The 23,402-nt window shown below is 36.4% G+C and overlaps 1 protein-coding gene across 1 annotated transcript; it reads right to left on the reverse strand.

Moving 5' to 3' along the window:
• Positions 1-9,953: 9,953 nt before the first annotated feature.
• On the reverse strand, positions 9,954-19,777 carry LOC146159131 (uncharacterized). The gene is made up of 6 exons (XM_083384876.1): positions 19,567-19,777; positions 17,837-18,072; positions 15,560-15,789; positions 14,893-14,986; positions 14,479-14,584; positions 9,954-10,153 (listed from the first exon to the last, which is right to left on the reverse strand). Exons 1-6 carry the CDS (start codon positions 19,667-19,669, stop codon positions 9,954-9,956), a joined length of 969 nt encoding a protein of 322 aa, XP_083241002.1. The 5' UTR covers positions 19,670-19,777.
• Positions 19,778-23,402: the final 3,625 nt, after the last annotated feature.

Here is a 23,402-nt window from a genome sequence, read left to right on the forward strand (position 1 = left end):
TCTTCGCTCGTTCAATATTTTTCCTTGTCGTTTGCGGCGTTGCCAGGGTACGAGCGCCCCCGTGTTGTGCGCGGGCGCAAGGCAACGCCGCTGATCTGTCTGTTCGTCTGTTATTCTCTTGATGGAGTCATTATTACTTTAACACGATTGCTATTGTTTCTACTTTGATGCGCGACACGGAAAGCGAAAACAAAACTTGTTGCGTATCAATAAAAAAGCTATTATTATTATTGATAGTAAACCGGCGTGTTTTTGACTGAAGACTGGCCAGCAGTGTTGTAAACAATGACTCAAGTCCCAGTCAAGTCATTTGTGAAATAACGTAAGTCGTCAAGTCTTTTAGAAAAATAGCAAGTCCAGTCATTTATAGAGCAAGTCAAACCACTAATACAGTACAATAATAAAACAATAAATCATTAAAATACGTCAATTCGTCCGATTAGAGGCAATCATTAACTGCAAAAAACAACTTTTAGCAATCTAACCGTTTTATGTGCTTGAGATAAAAAATGTTAGAAGAAAGCAATTATTTTCAACCCAAATTATTTAACTTTAGTCCAAGTGAAGCCCTTTATCTAAAAATATTTAGGTCTAGATTTTATCAAAACGACTTCAGTCAAGTAAAATAATTTGAAAACAATGACTAGAGTCAAGATATGTCTTTGACTCAAGTTATAATAGCATTGCTGACCAGTCAACGTTTTTCTTGTTTAGTGTTGCGATAAAAGAAAACAGCCCCAAATTGGTTTGTTCTACAGTAGCCTTGCAACTAAAATTACTTGTCCACAAATGACCTGACGACACCGATAGCTTATAGCCTACGTCTTATGAATATAGGATCATAATAAGAAAACACAGGTTTAGTTTATTTAGGTGTAAATGGAACAATTTGTACAACGAATTCCATTGGGAACATTATCTAAAAGCAAAAATTGTTGAAACAAGCGTTCGCATATTATTTGTACTTGTTTACTACCTGTACACTCCTGGAGTCGTAAAAAGTATTCTTGTGGTTAAAAATAATAACTTCTAATGAATGATTAACAACGATGCCTCAGCAATAAAACTTAAATTGGAATACGTCGAGATTAAACGCAGTTCAGAAAAATACCAATAGGCTATAGGAATAATAACTTTGAACGCGACTCGTTTGACTTTCCAATATGTCTTCGTCCGTTTAAAGAATTTGTCAGTATAAACAAGTGGTGCGTGTCACGGCAGTTTTCTGTCATCTAAAGTCAACAGATTTAGAAACTTCGACAACGTGATAGCTTTTATTTGAATACTCTTACATTAGGAATGTAAATTCGCTTCCATATAGCTATTTATTGTGCAACATCTATAGCAGAACAAAGGTGTAAATGAGGAAGAAACAGGATGATACTTATTTCTTTCAATGTGTAAGATGTGGCTCTTCGTGGTTCACAAAGTAATTCCACCTATAGGCCTACTCCCCTAATAATTTTAATCGTAGCAATCCTTAGACAAAATAGTGCCCAAACTAAGACAGCTTAGTAAGACACACCCATTCGTCGCTCTGAAAACAGCTGTTACTAAACTGTCGGCAGCCAATTGTCCCTATTTTAAGTTTTATTTAGGTTTAAATTCGCTGAGTTTATGACATATTCCGCCAGTTTTTGCTATTATTAAGACGTTTTAGGTATAGGTACTTCTGTTTTAGATTGTAGAAGCCATTTTGTCATATTGTGTTTACACAGAGAATTTTTGTTTTTAATCGATGTGTCGTAACGGAAAATTTTCAGTAAAAATCTATGGCCTAAATTCTTTGCAACCACATTGTAATGTTTACGTTACTCCTTGCAGCCAATGTGCAAACGATAAGCGGAAAGTTTTCGGTAAAATTCCGTTACGTAGATTTCTTGCAACCACATAATATTGCGAATTTGCAAAAAAATTCAAATTGCTGACACCAATTTTTATGCGTCAAGGTATTTACATCCGTTTTTTTTTGTATATGTTTCAAAACACCGCGGTCTGAACATTAGTCGGTTTCCCCGGTTGTGCGATTTTCAAACTGTTGACATTTTAACTGGAGGCAGAGGCTGTTTCGCAATCGCATTTTGACGTAAAATTTGTATGTTTCGCGTCAGAAATAAGTGTGAAAAAGGTTTAGACCACGCCTTGTTATCACGTGATATTTTGTTATGTATTATAAGAATTAATGACGTAAATCTTTCTTTATCGCAGAAATTTTCTTAACTGATTCTCGTCTATAAATAGCGTGTTCAATCAATAAAGAGAGATAGAGGCTTTTATAGCTTCTACTCAGACAGCAAACTTGAGTGCTTTTGTGACTGAAACAGTATCAACCAGTATCAACCAGTATCACCCAGTACTGCCTAGTGCAGAGGAGGCTTTTACAGCTTTGACTGAAGACAGCAAAAATTGACTGTTCATGTATCTGAACTAAAGGAAAGAATTGGACCTGAATGGCCTCACGAAGACAGGCCATCTCAAATCTTGTAGGAGTGTGGTCGATTCATCTTGGCAATTATATAAATGAAGACTCATTTATCAGACCCATCCCCACAAGATACTACTGCGTTTTGAAGTTTATTATTATGTCGTTCGAGCCATGTGTAAAAAATCAAAAACAGAAAAGTGACGAACAACATATTGTTGTATTGAAACCGTTATGACGGCTGCGAGAATGGTTTTCCGCTTGTTAATTTCTTATGCGCACCTAGTCTAGTAAAAATATATTCTCTTTTTTAAGTAATTGGTGGTGACAAACCAATCACTTGCTATTGTAAATCAATTTTTTTGAGTTGGTATTAGCCTAATCTGAACATATTTTTTTCAAATATTTTTAATTTTCTTCGATCGCATACGAACTTGTTGAGTTAGACAAAAAAGAGAAAGTTCCACTAAACTGGGTTGTGCAATTTCTAACGGCACACATAGGTCTACCAACGGTGTTTTTTCAATCGCAATTTTGATAAGCTTGTGTAAAACTGTTTCCTTATAGCTACACAAGCTATATTACATTGGTAGCCTTATATCACGCGATTGTAGCCTAACAATGGTAATAGAACGTTTACTTTTTATGACAAGTAGGCTACTTGGCTTGAAATTAAAGATTTGACTTAAACTTCATTTATTTTAAAAATGAGTTTACTGCGGCTGGGTCGATTCAAAATAACATGTTTACACACTGCTTTTTTTCAAGGAAGTAGGGGAGGTGCGGGACCCATAGAACGAATTTGTTTTTTCCGTAATATCTTTCGAATTACAACTCAAAAACACTCGCGGTTATTTTCTTTGGAAAGCTTACAGCTATTGGTACCTACATGGAAAAAATAATGGAAATCTGACATATCCTTCTAAGTTGTTGTTTTTTCAATATAAAAAACCTAACTTTTTGTTCCATCGATCCCACCCCACAGGACCTATGGAACATCCTATGGGACCTATGGAACAGAGCAAGATTGCCTCTCAAAAAAACTGCGCTAAGTATTGCTGAAGTGCATAACTATATATACTCAGTTAATGGTGTAGAAACAATAGCACAAGAAAATGTATTTTTAGAAATAAAATAAAAACACATGGAAACAAACACAATATGCTGAAATGATATTTTTTATTTTTGGTAGAATTCGCAACCCAGGTTTGTTATATCCATTGTTTTTATTTTTAGGAGAACATATCTGCAAATATAATAATAGTCAATTGTGCGATTTCGTCGGGTCCCGAGTCCGGCCCTGACTCTACAACATGTATTCCACCAAATTACGTAACTAAATACCGCGGATATTCAGCAATCCACTCATAGGGATGTCATATAATTCATCCACTCACAATAAATAGTTCGAAAATATCCACAATATGCTATTCCGCTGTTACACACTGCAATTGACGGCAATATCTGTTTTTGGTACTGCTCATGCGCACGTCGGACTCGGGACTCTGGTAGTTTTACGTGGTCTTACTCGAGGCCCGAGTCCGAGTCCGCAGCCCTGGTCCTCAGTGAACAACCCCTTATTAGATGTTCTTGTCTTAAAAGTTGGCATTCTAATAACCTTAAAATCTAAAAATATGATCACAAAATGATCGAGAAACCAATGGAACAGACTGTTCCAAAGGTCTTCTAATCGCCATTTTCAATAAAAACACTCTAGCCAGCACTCGGAACCAAATTAATCAAACTAACTTTCAACATGTACCTAGATAACACCTCTCTCCACAAAAAAATATTCACTGATTTACAATCACCTATTAAAGACTATCAAAACACCTTACCAATGCCAAGCTAAAAAGTACATTTTTTACCTAGAAAAGTAAAGAATTGGAATAAATCAACCATTTCCAAAAGCACTCAATACAACTTTTGGGACAAAGTTCTGTACACAAAAACTCATTCCACAACCAAAATTTTATTTAGTTCGGCCAACAGGGGGCGCAATATCCCAGTTTTCCATTGGTCCCCATGTTCCATGTGTCCCGCACTTCCCCTACACACATTTGCTTTGAATATCGGCAATTTTTTATCGCGAATTTTGAACTTGTTCCTCAACAAATAAAAAAATAGAGACAGCTAAATCACGAAAAAAAGAAGCTTGCTAAATGGTATGCTTCTTTTTTTTACTAAATGGTATGCTGTATTATGCTAATTCTGCAAACGTGTAGCCGAACATACCCCAGAATCTACAATCTCTAGATGCCTGACTTACAAACATACCGTATTAAACTAGAGGAATGTCTCGTTTTTGTGAATAAGTAGTCACGGTATCACATGCAGAAACCCACAAACAGACATAAAGCCAAGCTTGTGAAAAATCAAGAAGCATATGTATTCGTCTGACAACGTATATTATTTAGCTATTATATATTTATTTTGGTCAAACCTTTTAGAGCAACTTTTTAGCGCTCGTACCCTTTGAGAGTTCTTGAAATTTTCTTGTACCCCCTGTCTACAATGACCGACGGAAGTAAATAAAATTGTAATATTAGGAATTACACTCAGTGTATTTAGATCTTACGTGTTTACATGAATTAACTACAGTCTTGTCAGTTCAACAATATTTACACCACACAACCCATCAGTCAATTTACTAATGACTTTTTGTTGTTACTTTTCGTAAATTACGCATTTTTCACAAATATGCCTAAAATGCATTATTCACACTGCATGTCGTACACCCTGCTTTGGTGCTTCGTACCACCAAGGGGTACACGTACCCCTGGTTTAGAACCCCTGATATATGAGAGGGTATATCAGATTATAATATATGTATGTATTGAATTCTTGGAATATGTGGCCCTATATTTCTTTATTTTCTTGGCTCGCCACAATCCGAAAAGTGGGAGAACTGCACTAGACCAGGGAATATTTTTTTCACCAAGGGCCTGATAACTTTCAGTCTTTACGATGGCGGACCAGGTATAAATTTTTATTGCCAACTTTATTAACTTGTAGCGTATATCGTAAACAAACTATTTTACAAAAACTGTATTAAACTATATATATATGTTTAAATATTGTCTCGAATATGTTTCAAGTTTAGTCTCGAATTGCACCCGACAACATGTCAACTGTATTTTATCTTAACCAAGGATTTATGCCGCGAAACCTCGGAATAAACAAAGCTGGCCGTGTTTATGCGAATCCTGCACATTACCAATGGTAAAAACAAATTCCACAAGAAATAGTGTTTCAAGTCGCTACTCAAATTCGCTAGTAAATACTTAATGACTTAATGAGCGTCCAAGTCGGTTTTGTCCATACCAACTCGTGTGACGTAAAGTAATTTAAACCGCAATGTATCGCGTGTCCACCATTTTGTATTCGATTACGCCTAGCACCACTTCACATGCTAATGATACGCGTGGCTCACGAGGCATTGTAAAGCAATATCAATGTTATTACATGAAAAAGCGGTTTAATATAGCAACTCGTTTTCGTTCGTGAACTACCAATCTTTTTAGGTAATTGTGTGAACCCCTAGCTGTAACTTGGAAAAGCATATTCTCAGAGCTTGATCAAAAAGTTTCGAACCAAAACTCTTCCTTACTGCTACTCGAATTAACAAGCAAGACAGTAAAAAGTTGCCGCTTAATTTTGTTTTAACCGGAGTCTTTTCTGTTTTACAATTCCGCCTCTTTATTACAACTACCCGAAAATAAGGTAATATGCAACAGTGATGAAGAGCCCAGAGCATAATGGATTGTTTCATTTTGTTCAGCCACGCAAAAACAGGTTGATTTCGCAAATTATCGCGCGTATTGCAGGTGTAACTTATTTACATAGCAGCTACAACTATAAATTAGTCCAGGGATGTCAAACCTGCGGCCCGCCTGATATTTACGTGCGGCCCACCAATTATTCTCACTTTCAGTAGCTTTCATTAAAAACAATTGTTTCAACTATCATCAAAACGTGTAGCACGCGCAGTATTTGATGTAGGGCTAATCTTATGTTTTTTTGAAATATAATCGAGCCTAATGTCGCATTTCAACATCCATCGAACACTTTGTGCACCCATCATTGCTAAGCAAGATGTGATTTTCTAAATGTATGGTTTTGTGGACCGTTTTAAGGAAATATATCAGCCCAAACATGTAAAAACTAATTTTTTCGCGCTTTGCCATAATAAACAAAAATAAATAAGGTCGAGATTACTTGCAGTTTGGCGCATGAGTTCACTCTCGAAGAGCTGGTGTTCATAAGTTAAGTTGTTCTATGACGTCACCATATGACGTAACTTATGACGCCACCCCTTTAATTGGAGAGGTTTCGCGGCCGATCGAAATTTTTAAAGTGGCAATGCGGCACATTCTGCTAAAAGGTTGGACATCCCTGCATTAGTCTTTTATCATTTCAAAAACCTATTTAACCTGGACAACGCCGGTTATTTCTTATAGTAATTATTAACGCAAGTCAAGTAATTGGCATAGAAATACAAATATTAAAATTGGGAAAATTTTATAAGCAATAACTCATCTGAAAAATATCAAAAACCAAAAATATATAGCAAGCTATTTGTTTTGCGCAAACGTTTAGATTAATAACCCAAATTTTATAAAAAAAAATGTTACATGAAAACACGTATTTTCAACCCAAGTGATTCGACTGAAAGACTTAAGTCCAAGTCAAATCATTTTAGGATAACCACTTGAGTAGCGTTATTTTAAAACATTGAATCAAGTGCACATAAGTCAAGTCTTTGACTCAAGTCATACCAACATTAGAAATTAGTAAGGGTTGCAGACAAGTTTTGCTTTTTCATTAAGCATCTTTGGTTAAAATTACCGTGTATATCATTGCACGTTTTTTCACAAAAACGTGACTGTCGGTATTTTCTGCTTCTTAACATGCCAACAGAGGCTATGCAGGAAAAAATAAGAGGGTCATTGCTGAGATCATTAAGTTAGCTAAAACGCTCTTCAAACTATACGCCGCCATTTTGAAAGTCACAGACCGTTCGTCAAGGCAGTGGCAGTACGATTTGTACGTCAGTCGGGTGTAGCGTTTCGATTCATTGCCACAAGGCGAATCAGCTATTTTCTACGTCACCAAAAGTAATTCCCATGCGTTTATTTCGCGAGAATTTGGTGGAGATGCCGTCAGGCCAACTATGTCGACATTTTCTTTTCTTTCCGTATATAGTTGAAGGGCTTTTGCCAATTTCTGTACAGTCGAAAATTAAAAAAAAGAACACTTGATACCAGGAAGAACTGAATTGATAAACCTACCAAATTTTTAGGGCATAAAATTCCTTGACATTTTTATGGTCACTTATGAAATAATTGATTACCTTTTCAATAAAAGCTCACGTTGCCAAAAAATCTCTTTTATAAGGCCAAAACAATTTGCGAGAGCTATATTTAATAATCATTCGTATGTAGAAAACTGTTAGTATGATTGCATGTAAAAATAATTTGGAAAAACATTTCACAACGCTAAAAAGTCAAAACTGCGTTGACAGGCACAAACACAATGTTTAATACGCGAAACAATGCATGTTTGTGGGCAGTAAATTTCCAATTCCATATTGATCGAATATATTAATCACTTGCAAATCAGGTTCACTGTTTCGAACAAATCTATATAGAATTCATAAAAAATATTTCGAATACCTCTTGTTTATTAAATTCTAACCGTTGGAGAAGAATTAAATTATTGCAGTTTTCTATTGGAGAAAAACTAAACGTATCGCAAATAACAAAGTTCATATACAGAAGTAGATAACATTGCGTAAGTGTAAACGTTTCTAAAATAACAGTCATATTTAGTTAAAAGCAGCAATGAATAGGGGTACGCAGCCTATGCAATGACGTAATTGGCAGACAAGTGGGGCACGCTTTCGAAGCATTCCTGCTTTTTATCGTACTGCCTTGCAGAAAAGTTCCATCTGTATGCGCATATCGGCTTACAAAAGCGAACAATACACTGCGACAAGAAGGGTCACACCAAGTGCATCAGCCATTTTCGTCAACAAGAAGAAATAGGTACATAAAGGCAGAAATGCCGCGAAGGCATTGCTGTACAATAGAGCAACAGTGCCCAGAGCCAAAATTAGCCGTTGGTAAGTAGATCATTTGCCTCTAGTAGAAACGCATTTTGACGCCCCAATTGATCACCCAATAATGGGTAAACCTTTTATTTTTTATTAGGACTGAAGTGTTTAAGTACGACCAAAATTGATAAGGTCATTTTTTCCTAATAATGTTATCATATATTTCAGAACACCGTAGATAAATTATAACATAGAGCCAGCCCGTTATAAAACAAAGTTAGCCTTTAGAAAAATGAATTTCGTGTTGGACGTTGTTTTGTTTATGCAAATGAGCATGGTTTGAATGGGATCCCTCGTTATATTTTTATAACGTTAAAAATAACAATTTTGGTAGAAAAATTTGATACACTCTATAGTACAAATTTGAAATTACTAACCCTTTAAAATCATGAAGATACCAACGAAAATCAATTTTCGAGTCAAACTTGTTGCAATAAAAAAGTAAAAATGTAGCAGTTAAAAATACACACACGATACGAAAAAACAACAACACGCGAAATGAAGCAATTGCGTCAACGCAAAATGCATATAAGGCAGTTAATAAAACACTACATTATTAAATTAATTCCATCATAAAACAGAACACTTTCATGGTAGAAAGGAAGAAACGTAACATAGTTTCGCAACCGGATTTTCTTGATATGAACCTTTTTACAAAACAAGTCTTGATCGAACGTTTACAAAACAACATGTTTTAAAGAAAATTATTGGTCAAACAAAGAATTTACATGATTTTAAGTGCAGGGGTTGCCAACCAGAGGCTCTCGAATTGCATGCCCCTCTACCCCCAGTTTATGCCGCTTTAAGTTCACGTTTTATTTGTCTTTTTAGGTTCGTCACAAATTACAACTTTATACAATATAAGGGAAAATTTAAAGTCGGCAACCTTACTCGATTCATCTAGCCGATTTCCACACGGGTTCCACGACTTTTTGCATAAACCACGAATAAGGGCCGTTTTCATTACGAAAAACATCTGTTAAAAAACGTGGTGATGATCGTATTTGTTTTCACGTGTATTGTGATGTATTCTTAACATGAAACGTTTAGACAACAAAATAAGTCTTATTGCCTTTGAATTGGTCAAACGATTGCACGGCGACACATTATTTTTAATCAGCCAGCCTGATCAGGATTGTAAACAAGTAAGGACAGGCTAGAAAAACAACTATACCTGTCGGTGAGGTTCTAACTGACGACATCCGGTCATACAGGGCGCGTCGCTCGACCAACTGAGCTATGCAGACTAAGAAGAGACCAAGTCGAGAAACAACCATAGCATTGCCCTACGCATCCTGTCGAACATACTACATCAATCGAAGAAGATGTACAAACCGTATTGCAGTAGGACTCCAGAAGGGCTTGAGCACAGTATACAGATTGTGTATGTTTCAGTTGCACCCATATAAGCGCTTTTTAGGCGCAATTTATCTGACTTTCCGGCATGCGGTCCACGGACCCGCAAAACCCCGAAACGGATTGAAACTCCTTGCCGCCGTAAACGGGGGCTACGTGACCCCACCAGTGGGGCGGGGGTGAGCTCACCTCCTCATGCTGGGGTTCGGGAAAGTCCCCTTCCGCTGCGAACGCGACGCTGGAGGGCGGCACAATGTAACCTGTGACGTCACATATACAATAAAGACTTTTAAATGTTTTTTTACTTGACGGGCGTTAAACTAGCAAGGTTAACTCGCAAATTGCGCTCCCTTAATATATTAGCCCAAATAGTTCTCAAACTATTAAACCTGTTGGAAACATTCCTCTAATGCAGTGGTTCTCAACCGCCGGTCCGCGTCAACTTTTCTGCCGGTCCGCCAAATATATTACAATTTTAAATCTCAACTACAAAATGCAAGATGATGAAGGCTTGTCCATCAAATTTAGAACCTCGCCAGATTCGTAATTTGCAACAATGTGACGTAACAAAGAGTTAATGGTTTACTTTGGACTTTATCTTACGTCACAATGCAAGTGTTGTGCCCAACTGTTTAAAAGTAGGCTACAGATCGTTTAAGTCTTAAATTTTAGGACGAGTTGTATGTGAAAAACTTTAATAGAACCACGTATAACACGTATGATAACAAAGAGACAGCAGCAAATTGCTCATTAAATTTAAGCTTCCATTTTTTACTTTTAAGTTGCATACTTACTAAACCTAACTCTAAACAAGGCCTAAACCACCAGAAAAAGATTTAAATAACAACTTACTTAAGCCTAAACCTCGAGCTTTATCACCTACTCCAATACCTCAATTTTTAAACGAATTTAATCCTATAACGCCAACCACTAACCCCAACCAGGCCAACAGTTCGGTTCCTGAACCACGGCGCGAAACGTCGATACTAAAACGGCATATACCTGCCCACTATGCACCCGCTTTCATATATCATTTGGGCTTCACATATCCTGATAGATTAATGATGTGTTACGTAGGTACGTGTGTATGGGTAGTATTCCGTATGGTTTGGGCCTTGTTCTGTCCTAAATACTGTAAGGTAATTGGTTGCTGTTGTTGGTCTAAACTCTCAAAAATGTTGCATTAACCTTTTGCTAATTTCGCTGTAGATATTGCTCCTTTATGATTCGCATCGTGTGTTGTAAAAGCTTCAATTGCAACGTACATGCTTAGCTTATTACGAAATTCTTTCTAATTGCAGGCAGTAAATGTTTGAAAAAATTAGCTGATTCAAAGGACTTGGTTATTAAAAAAATCCTATGTTAAGCGGTTTAGTTCAGATTTAGTTTCTGGAGCCGACTGCTTTTTTCCATAGAAAGTTTCTCACGTGTTGCAAAAAACATTAAACGATGGCCGTAGAAAGATGACCTTGTGCTTTCCAAATTAGCATCAATTGACCCTAATAAAGTGGTTTGCGTATATTAAAATATGCCGCTCTACTGTAATCTCACGTCATTGAAACGCGTTATATTGGCAGAATAGGCAAGCCCTGCCTTCCGTTTCTTCCCACGTTCGCGCAACTGTTACCAATCCTCAGCGGAAGCAAGTGAAGTCCAATTGAGCGCGAAAGAACACGAGGCGGTCGGTTGCGCCCCATTGCAAGCCTAAGAGCGCGTCGGTTTTGTTTGACAAACTGCGCGCAGCTAGGAATGCTATAAACCCGAGCCCCCGTCCCTATGGGAAAGTCCTCGGGAAAACGGCGCGAGCGAGGAACTCCATTTTTGGAATTTTCGAAAAAAAACTTGACGATGACGTACGACACTACTGTAAAAATTCACCTTGGTGCTCGAGCTGAAACAATGTTGGATATGGTCACATTAACAACAAATTGAAATCGATCCGTAAAACCTAACAAAAGATTGCTTGTTATCATAAAGTCGGTAAAAAACACTTTCTCGGCAAATTTTCATTATAACGCTTTTGATTCTATAGTCTTGTAGTTCACAGGTTGTTATTAAATTTCCTTGCTTTTCAACTCAATTTCTTGATCAAAAGCGCTTGCGTTTTTCTGAAACTTTGTTCTGAAACGCTACACACAGCGAGGAATGCCATAACCCGAGCCCTTCCCTATGGGATAGTCCTCGAGAAAACGCCGCGTGTGAGGAACTCCATTTTCGGAATTTTCGAAAAAACTCTACGACACTATTGCGAGAATTTGCCAGTCTATTGAAATAAGGCATAGAGTCAACTTGGTACTCTAGCTGAAACAATGTTAGATATGCTTACATTACCAACCAAATTAAATCGACCGTAAAAACTTAGATTGCTTATCGTCATAAAGTCGGTAAAAATGTATCAGTTTCTCGTAAAATTTTCCAACAGTCGTCGATTGACCTGTTTGATTTAATGTAAAGCCTAATCGTAATTTACAGGTTTTCATTAATTGGAATTTTCAAAACACTCGCGCCAAAACCTCAAATAAGTTTTTAAATTTGCTAACACCGCCTAAAAGTGTTTTTCGCAAACTGCTTGGCTGAAAAATTCAATGTTTTGCAAAAATTAAGTTTGATAGTTTTTAATTTTTATGGCGATTAGATTGAAATAACAGTGTTAATCGAAAATTTAAAGTATTAAAAGCATATGCTTTTCCTTTTTTGACATGCATCAATGCGTGTCTTCCAAAACGACTACTTACATGGGTTCGGCTTGTCTGCAACAACACAGTGTCTATTTCGTCATAACACAGTATTGTGCTTACTAAATTAAAATCCTACGATAGAATTTTGGCTGTGACAGGCGGCTAAATTTTTGTCAACTGTTCTGCAAAAGTTTTCCAATCGCGCTTGTTAACCTTTTGATGTCGGGAACCAGCCGAACAAAATTTACGTCACGCAGTTATACCGAAAAAGCTACACAGCACAAAAAGTTATCACAAACAAGTAAAGGCAAAATAAACATATATATATGACAAAATTAGGATTAGGATTACAATCAAGCCGTCTCGGGCAGTATACGATTGTCGCGATCGGTTATGAATGATAATATCGTAATATAAAACTACTTTCCCCTCATTTAATTCATAGCAAATTTTTTGTATCACTGGAAAGGTATTTTCCTTCGCAACCCGAATTTATCAGTTATATTTATGGATCAAGAATTTTTTAATAAATTTGTTGCAAATAATATTATTGAATAATAATTTTTTTTATTTGGGTACACTATGCACGCATCTATAATGTAGCTTGATAATGAATTGCAAAGCCAAAAAGGTCGAGTAGATCGACATCATCCTAATTCAGACGTTTCAATACGAGCTTGTATCATCTTCAGCTAATACACATTAATGTATCGAAACGTCTTAATCAAGATGATGCCAATCTACTCGGCCTTTTTGGCTTTGCAATTCATTAGCAATCTACATTAATATCGGATATTAATATTTTTTTTATAATATTTATCATGTTTTATAATTATTTAAAAAAATAGACCGTTGTTAATATCGTGGTATGAGTTTTTCCTAAAATTTTTGTGATATATATATCACTTTTTTGTGATAACTTTTTGTGTTGTGTACAGCTTCAGGTCGCAGGTACGGCGGTGCTCGCTGGTCGGACGCGGAAACTCGCGATTCGACTAATTCTCAAAGTCACGCCTCACCTACAGTGGAAGGCCCGCGCGCCGCTGGCCACTTGGCAATCCGCAAATCAATAAGGCAACCCTACACGCGCTGGGGCGACACTTGATCCGGCCCCCCATTGTCCCTGGACCCTCCTCCGGGGGCTAATGTCACACGCGTTTCCGTGCGCGTTCGGCTCGTACCCCTAAGCGCACCCCGATTTATCCCCCAATGCCAAAGCCCCCTCTTTCGGTTTAGTTTTTGACGTTTTGTACCGTCCGGTGTTAAACGTTTGCGAGGTAACCGGAAAGTACTGAGTTGAATGCTAGTTTTAAGTGAAATTCAACAATAATGAAAACCAAAGAGTAAAACTAAATCGGGCGAGGGACTAGACAAACTTGCGCTTATTTAAATGTATCAAGTGCTACACAAAGAACCGTTTTTTCAATTTAGTTGAACATTTTGAAGACAATCCAAACCCATAATAACACCCACAATATTTTTAACCAATAAATAAAGAGTGTTGTAAACAAGCCATTTTGAAATGACTTAAGTCCCAGTAAAGTCATTTTGAATAAATAACAAGTCAAGTCCTTGTCATAAAAATGAAACGTTAAACTATTAAAGTTAGTAACGTAGTCCAACTATGAGCAATAACTTAAATAAAAACACAAAACGCAATATCAAGCAAGCAAAGTGTTTGATAAACACAGTTTAAGATAATCAACTCAATTTAATAATGCAAAATACTTAATGAAACCATTTCATTTTAACCCGTCATTGTTAAAAAGACTCAAGTCAAGTCATTTAAAAACAGTGACCTAAGTCAATTCGTTGACACACTATATTTTGAGTTCAAGCGGTAAATTATGACACCATTTTGGCACACTTGCATACGAAAACCGATAAATGACGTAAAGCTTTTATACCTTTGTATTTATCGGTGAACGACTGGCGCTTAAAGGCTTCAATTGGTTCCAGTCTTCGACTTTGGACCAATGCGTTCCTTTGTGGATAGTTGGCCACTTTCGGGTTCTAAACGGAAATTAGTTTTTCTCATAATGAAAAGACGACTCTGAATTGATCCAAACAAAGTAGCAAAGAGAAATATACGTCGACGGAGCTTGGTTTTATTAAGTAAAGGCTTAAAGCCGATAACTGTCCAGAATATATATAATATATGACAAAGCAAAACTTATTCGTTTAGATTTCGTCCCATTATTTTAAACCAGGCATTTTGAAATGAATCAACCTAACGTTTTTATTAAATTTATTGATATACATGATTTTGATTTTTTCCTTTTTACCTATATTGGCCGTATATAAATTTCACAATATCTTACGTCAACATATGCTATTTGTTCCAGGGGTGACGTCATCGTGCCGTAAGTCTCGAGTGGCGACGACTTGGCCTCGCTATAGCGAACTGGAAAGGATCTGCAAAAAAAAAACATGTACTACAAAGCAATACTAAAAAAATAAAATTTTAACGTTATAAATATCACATTTAATGCTAAAGAAGATTGATAAACCAGAATATTTATTTTATGCGCAATCTTATTTTACCAATTTTCCAACGTTGTTGCTGCCGAGTTAATCAAGTTCTGTGTAATTAAGATATTCAAAAATCACTCTAAAAAACAATTGACATTTTCACGTTGCATTTAAACAAAAATATGTGCTAGACACATTAAACATGGCTTGTCTATATTTAAAAAAAGCGATATCATCTTTGCTAAAATCCACTCGACCAATTAAATTTATAATTAAATATTAAGTAAACATTCAAAGGTAACTAAGGTTCTCAACAGTATTGCGAACTTCGAGTTAATAAGTTAAATATGACATTTAAAAAAATTTAGTTCACTAAATTTGCTCGTTCGCCCATGGCAATGGCTAATGACATCAATTGACATTGGATCGTACAGCCGTTCCTTTAGTCTTAAACATCGCCTGTCAGTATGGGCACTAAATATCAACTATGGGACATTATTAAATCAAGGCCAATACCTGTGGCCTCCGGGCGGCAATATGGAGGCGCGCTGCCGGCCGAAGTCGGGCGACGGAAAAAACGGGCACTCAGTGAGCGATTGGCGGGAATGTGGGTGCTGAGTTGCCGCAGAACAGGAGCCGATGTCCGGGATGCCGCCGGTCGCTTCGAGTAGCTGTTCGAGTTGATGTATGTAGTCGATGGCGCTTTGAAGGGTGTCCACCTTGCTCGGCTTTCTGTTGGGCGGAACCTGCTAGGAGAAACTAGTTGTTGTGACTGTGAGATTGTAATAGGACCAACGAACTCTATAGGACTACAGCCGTAAGACCGAGATAAGAACAACATCAACGTCGGGAATAAAACACAGTTTAGAATAAGACGACAAAAAGAACTACTACCTCTAATAACGTCTAAATTAGAATAAGTGCTAAATCCGTCGGAATAAGACCTAAATGGTCGGAATCAGTCCTATATAACCTTTTACTTAACCACAAACCCCACCCCTAAGTACATCACTAACTCCCCCAATAATTTTATCCCTAACCTATTTCTAACATTATCACCCAATAACTTCAAACAGGGACAAAAATCAAGTGTAGAAACAACGGCGCCCTAACGGCGTCTGTCAAAGTAGGGCGTCCAAACGTCGACTGCAAAACGGCCGATAACCGACCGACGGCCTCCGATCGTCCCATAACCTCTACCTGCACTACAATTTCAGGCGTTATTTTAACCATTTACGCTTCGGATAAATTTGAACTTGTAATAAATTTAAATTCGACTGATTTAGGTTTTAATCGGGTAATTTAGATCTTATTCTATCGTGCATATTAGTGCGTATTTGGCTTTATTATGTCATTCGACTTAGTACTATAAGATTATAGATTTTTCTGCTTTAGAATTTGTTGCCTTGTAGATCTTATTGTGTGTTCCCGAACTCAATCCACTATTATTGTTTTACATGGATCACCTTGACTGGCGTTTATGGTGCACAATGTAGTCTTGTAATCAAATATCAGGTTAATGTGTTCATTTGAGTGCATGTGAATTCCTGCTTTAACATAAATTTACTGGCCTTCATTATTTAGTCAAAATGAGTCAATTTAGGTTGACTTGAATATATTTAAACATGAGACATTCATCAGACAATAGACTCGACTTGTCCTAAAACATTGCTCAAAATGAATTAAGTTGACTTAATAATCTAATTTAGAAGATTGATCTTAAGGTTTTAAACAATGTAGAAAACTTATTTCACTCAAGTCATGCAAATCATGACTTTGATTTGAGTTTTTTAAGACCCGTTTGTATAATATGACTTATTTTAACTTTACTGGTCTACATTTCTTTGTATAATTGATATACGTTTGAGGATGTCTATGCCATGATAATTATTCTTCTGGAAGTATGAGTTGACCAGTTTCAATAGTTTAACGTTTACGTTTTGCTTAAATCTTTTTTTCATTTTACACTTTTGAATTGGACTGAAGAGTATAATGGTAAGAGGTTGTAGTAAGACATAGCCTAGTAAAGATATAAAAGCCCATACAGAAGTAGGCAGCTTTTTGAACGTTTTAAATATCTTTTTATACATTTTCAACATCTTGAAAATAAATAAATGTTGAAAATGGGGAAACAACGTTTAGAATGCGACCTACTTCTGTCCAGGCTTTGTAATTCTTACCACTTGGACTAAAGTTACTTAAAAAAAATGATGTTGCGACACTGTGGTTGTTGTACATTTGTGGTTGTTGTACATCTTGCAATTTGTTGAATTGTTTCTGTACTTTAGTTTTACTGTTCGTGATCCGACAGTCGACACATAGGAGGAGAATTTGTCTATTTTTACCTAATAAGGCACCGTCCTGTTAAACTTTTTTACTTTAATATACAGTTTCTCTTTCCAAGGGTCAATTTAAATTATACGTTATTTAAAGAGTATCGATTGTTGTAGCACTCCCAAAATGCTTCAACGGAAGTTGTAGCTCGTACACATTTATTGTGATTCGGCGTTAATTAAAAACTAGACTTTCATTAAGTTACCATTTTCAAGTCACTCGACTTGACATTTATTGTGAGGCATTAATGATTTTACTTTTCTAATGACATGTTTAACATTTCATTTTAAAGTCATTGGTCTAAAACTTGACTTGCTATTACTAAAAATGACTTAACGTATAAAAAATATGTTTTGCAAATAAAAATCTGCTTTGAAAACTGTTTTACAAAAAGTCAAGGATTCACATTCTTTTTATGACAAATATTTGCAATGACGCGAAATTCGCGACGTTTCTCACCGTGGGTAGGATTCGCCGTAAGCGAGCAAACCCCGAGTTAAGGTTCCTCACCCTCAGGCGTTCCCGGGCGTTGGCCTCGCGACGCTTGGAGACCCCTTCTTGGGGAAAAGCCTCCTCACAATCAATACCCCCCGCTGTGGCTGTGTGGGGGTGGCCATTGTGCTGTTCATGTGAGTCAAAAATAGCCCCCTGTTGCCGCGGGTAGGACGACGCAAGTCTGTGCTGTACAGAAGTATCTGAATGGATAAATAAAGTGATAACCACATTATGGCATAGAACAGCGAAAAAAGACAAGAGTTGTTACAAAAGAGTGAAAAATGATCTACATTGGCATTTATATTTCTTAAATAACTGTAATTGAGAAGAAACAATAAACGTATATTATTGGCCTCATATACATTTTACAATACCAATAATTACAGTTAAAAAACGCTTTTTATTGCATATAACCTATTAAAGAACTTATTTTTCTATCCATTTTTCTCCCAAAATTTAAAAGTTCCTCCTTAGGGGAGCCAAGTGGCTCATCTTGAGAACCACTGGTATAGAAGATTTTGCTTTTGGAATATGGACAACTTTATACGAATTTGCTAATCGAAGAAAATTAAATAATTTCTATATTATCTGCCGTGCATATGGTATGGTACCTTACACATGGTACTACCTCCACACCGCAAACAACATCAGACCACATATAGTTATGCCCGATAATATTGGATCGGAGCCGATACCCGATTCTAAGTGATAATATCGCAACTCGTCCAACACTTAGTTTTAAGTAATGACGACTTTTGGTATCGGTCGATCAAAAGACCATATATTTTGTCCTAAATATTGCGATAAAATAGCAAAGTATATCGAAAAAAACGTAACAATGAATGTAGCCTAAATATAATACATTGCTACTATATTAAAGTAGTATTTACTATCTTATATTATTAGTCCCCACAGCGGTATATTCGTAGACAAATGGACATGCAGGCAAGCATGCCAAACTTAAACGCGCAATATTTATTATTAGATAAGTGATAATTAAATAGTACGATATTTGCCTAATTCCTTTCCGAAATAATGCTATGGGTTTGTTAAAAGTGTGCAGCAAAAAGCACCACTGGTTTAAAGTTTGCAAGTTAAAGTATATCGGAAAAAACGTAACAATGAATGTATAGCCTACATATAATATATGGCTACTATTAAAGTAGTATTTACTGTCTTACATGTTGTATAGTTACAAATATAAGTCCCAACAGCGGTAAATATACTATGGTTACAAACGTTTATCAATAGATTCTTTCATTTATTGCATCATCTATTTTGTATTATAAATATAGACATGCATGCCGTCTCTTCATTGCAATATATAAAATAAGTACTAGGTTATTCGGCATCCAAGGCATTGAATAGTTATTTTTCGCTCGAAAATCTGTTTTTTGAATAAATTTAATTTTGTGAAACTCAAAAATGATACGAATAAGTGTTGTTTTAAATTTTTCATTACCACGCAACTTAACCCTGCGATTAATATTTATACCGATATATTTATCACGGATTCCACAATATCAAACACTTTCCATTTTATTTGGTTTATTGCTTTTTTGTTTCTACCTGTAAAGGAATAAACATTTGGAAAATTGTAAAGCAACAACGTGACTACAGTTTGTCTAATGGGTTTACAAAGCAACATGAGTTGGGTTGACTTTTATATTTTATTATTTCCTCTATTTACTTACCACCAACTGCTTGCTCTCTGAGACGGAATTGACGACGGAATTGCCGCCGCGAAACCGTTTCAGAAGTCGATAAAATATTGGCGTGGTTCGATTCTTCTTGCATTTTATTGGATCCCTCGCCGGTTTACAACATAAAGTTGTCAAATGATAGCATTACAAGGAATAAACAATCTCACATTTTTTGCATTACCTTTAACCCAGCTCTCGATTTACTAAGTGTCATCCCTAGTTGGTTACTGTACCACAAAAAAACATAACGATAACCACTGATTAGCCTGAAAAGGTATTTTTCCCTTATAATTTGTTCACTTTCGCACCCAACTGAACATTTACCCCAAAAGCGTTTGCATTCTTTTTGAACGGTTCTAAAGTCGGCCATTTGATATCATGACAACCCTAAACTGAAATTTCTTACGGTAAAAATAGGTTTGGTCGCCAAAAAATTAAGGTTATGGTTTTGTTGAGTGTATAGCGCAAGCTAGCGGTCAAACTTAAAGTGTCGCTTTGGTGATTCGTTTAATGCAGTGCCTTCCCAATTTTATGCCGCGCCATTTACTGGTGTGTCTCGAGAGATCCTCAATTGTGTCGCTAAAAGTTTTCTATTCTTCCAAAAACAATCTTCGTAATACAAATAGACACGCAGGCAAGCATGCAAAACTTAACTGCACATTATCTATTGTTAGATAAGTGATAATTAAATATTTGCCTAATTTTATTCCGAAATAATGCATTAGATTTGTTGAAATTGTGCAGCAAAAGGAACCACTGGTTTAAAGTTTGCAGGTTGAAATAGGTATTTTTTTAAAACTTGAAACAAAACGTTTCGAAAGGTGTGCACAATACAGCAAATGATAGAAAATGTCGACTAAAGTTTAGTCTGTATATTGGCAACTAAAGTTTAGTCTCGTGCAAATCCAATAAAATTCGGATGCTATACTACAATCATTTAAATTTACCTATTGAGGCTTGTTAGCAATAGGGTTAATGTTGAGCAAAGATTAAAACTTTCAATGTGGAGCCGTAAGTATGGGCCACGCGAAAAGACATTTGAAATCACAAAGTGAAATTTAAAGTTATCAGCATACGAAATCTGCCCTACAAAACTGCTAATGAAGCTGACCCACAATTAACAAATAAAATATTTTTTTTCTAGTTTTTAATTGGTAAGTAACTAATTAGAAATTTTTAATGATAATAAAAGTACAACAAATAGCATAACAAAGCGTGTGTTTTGCGATTGCGGTAAACGAATTGAATGTAAGGTTTAGGGCTTTTTTCGGCCGCGCCCCCCTTTGGTAATTTTCTCATGCCTTGCGCCCCCCTATGAAAATATTTCGACATTTTGCAATTAAATATCACTGAGAAAACTGGAAAATAGTGAAGGGTGTCGTTGGTCGCTCGAAGCGCGAAAAATTTTGAGTTTTATTTGGTCGAATTGGCTAAACTGCAACCGAAGAGGCGTTTCGCATTGGGCACTCAACAAATTGTGCGAGCTCGACACATTGATTTTATCGAGCTGATTTTGACAAACGTGTTGCGAGGGCATTTATTCCACAGTTGTAAGAGTTATGATGTCGAGCGCAAAAATGTCAAGCGCAAATATTAAACATTGCGTTATCGTGTTTCAAAAGATGTAACGACACACAATACAACGGCAATATCGCAAAAACAATATAGTTTCGCGCAAAAAAGTTCGACTCCCCCTGTTGCTATAGTCTGTTATCATATAAAATATGGATAAAAATAGTCCGAAAGGGATAAAAATAGTCCGAATCGTTTATCTATAAGTTAATTTAATAGGGCGGTGATACCGTTGATTTTCTAAAAGGGTATTAGAAGATTCGCGCCCAGCGCGAAAATTGTTGCACTTTTAATGTTAAAGTTGGCAAAAACAGAGTGTGTATGTAGGAATTATGCCTAACCCAAACGAAACCATTAGAATCACGCAAAAAGTTAAAGTATTGAAGTCGAGCTCGCCCCCCCTAGGGGGGCGCGCTCCCGGTTAAGAACCGCTGGTTTAGGGTATGAAGGTTGTGCATTTTGTAATTATGACGATTGGGGTTTTACAAACAAGAATAGACCATGCCATAACAAACCTATTGCACGAAATATTACGATTCAGGGTAGTTGTACAAATAGTAACGTCGGGATTCCATTTGAATCCCACTAGGTGTCGTTAACAATCTATACTGAGACGACAAGGCGCAGCTTATAGTCTGTCACATTTAGGATACTGGGTTCAAGAAACCCTACTATAGGGTATCAAAGTAGTCGATACCATAACTTCTTCCCGTGCCAAAGTTTTGTATTTAATTCCTTCAAAGCGTTTTTAAACATACTGTAATACATTATGAATTATATATGCGCATTACAGTATTTAAAAATCCGTCGGTGATCTGACTTTTGCTTGGTTTTCTTCACACCAAGCTATATAACTATATGTGAATGTTATCCTCCACGCTCCACTACAGTATAAAGTTATAATATCACAAGTAATTGTTTGTTATCGTGTTGCCGCGATTGTTTTATATTGTGAATAAACAATGGCAATTTGCTAACACATTTCGTATTTTTTGACAATTGGCTGAGTAACGAATTAAGTATTAGCTAGGCTAGGGCTTGCGTGCCATATTTTATAAGGTGGCGTGTTGGACACCCCTGGTGCCGCGTAATATATATATATATATTTTTTTAAGTCGTATTACATGTTATTTTTCATGCACCAATTTTAGAATTCTAGCAATACTAATTAATCTCAATAGCTTGTCATTTTGTAGGAAGTAACTAGTTTTCAGCCCTTGTTATTCTCCGACCTAACCCAATGTAAAGAACACACAAAGAATGCGACAGTGTGGATTATAAATAACTTGCTCCGTCTGTTGATTTTCCATTCAATCTCACAGTGACGAATATCTTCACTTGTAAGTTAACTAGCCTGCACAAAGGACACCAACGAACCTTTTGTTTACAACAAAACTGGCGAGATTTTGTTTTGTGTAATTGAACCGGGCCAAAACAGTTGCTGGTTCAAAAAGCAGCCACGATTATTCCAACCACTTATTGATTCTTGGCTAAGATTCCTTTTTAAAAGACCTTTGTTGATTTAAAGCTTTCGGGGCAGTCGTAGTCCTTCAGGGACACGAAAAGCGATTGCAGTAATTTTTAAATCAAACTTTTGCTGTTATTTTTCGTTCACAAAATACCTCTTGTTTTATCCAGTGTTGTAAACAAGTCACTTTGAAATGTTTCAGTCAAGTCATTTGTAAAAATAACTTATGTCCCAGTCCAGTCATGTTTAACAAATATCAAGTTAAGTCATTAGGTGCCTACGTCAAGAAGTCACAGTCCAACTCATTGCTATAACAAGTCAAATCATTGTTATGCAAAATAAATGTTATACTTATAAGTTCGTAACACGTTATAGTCTGAGAAATGTTCGCATAGCAAACATCAAAAAACGAGGCAAATAGAAAATTAAGTTTTTTATGTTTGAAATTCGATAAAATTAATTCAATGTTGGTGAAATGCATTTAATTCAAGCAGTTTCAAGACATTTAAAGTAAAATCAAGACATTTGAAAACACTGACTTAATTACCCGTTGCGGACCACTGTCAAAAAAACTTGGGGAAAACGCCCTCTTAAACGAAATGAGCCGAAAACAGGATGGTTTTACACCGCTAAGTTAAAGTAAGTTTTACATCGCTTAGAAGTAAACTGAGGTTAAATCACCTGTGGTGCATCCGTGGGCTGTAATAAGCATGTACTGTTTGCAGTTCAGAAATCGTGGGGACCTTAACGACTTGACTTAAGCGCGCAAAAAATGAATTCATTGTAT

This window comes from Ascidiella aspersa, chromosome 3 (assembly GCF_963924565.1).
Source record: "Ascidiella aspersa chromosome 3, kaAscAspe10.2, whole genome shotgun sequence".
Lineage (NCBI taxonomy): Eukaryota > Metazoa > Chordata > Ascidiacea > Phlebobranchia > Ascidiidae > Ascidiella > Ascidiella aspersa.

Coding starts and splice junctions, on each gene's coding strand:
- LOC146159131 (XM_083384876.1), bottom strand. CDS start 19,669: ATGCAAGAAGAATCGAACCACGCCAATATTTTATCGACTTCTGAAACG. Junction 14,585..14,892: donor AACAAATAGCATATGTTGAC/GTAAGATATTGT, acceptor ATTTCCGTTTAG/AACCCGAAAGTGGCCAACTA. Junction 10,154..14,478: donor GTTCACCGATAAATACAAAG/GTATAAAAGCTT, acceptor GTGACGTCACAG/GTTACATTGTGCCGCCCTCC.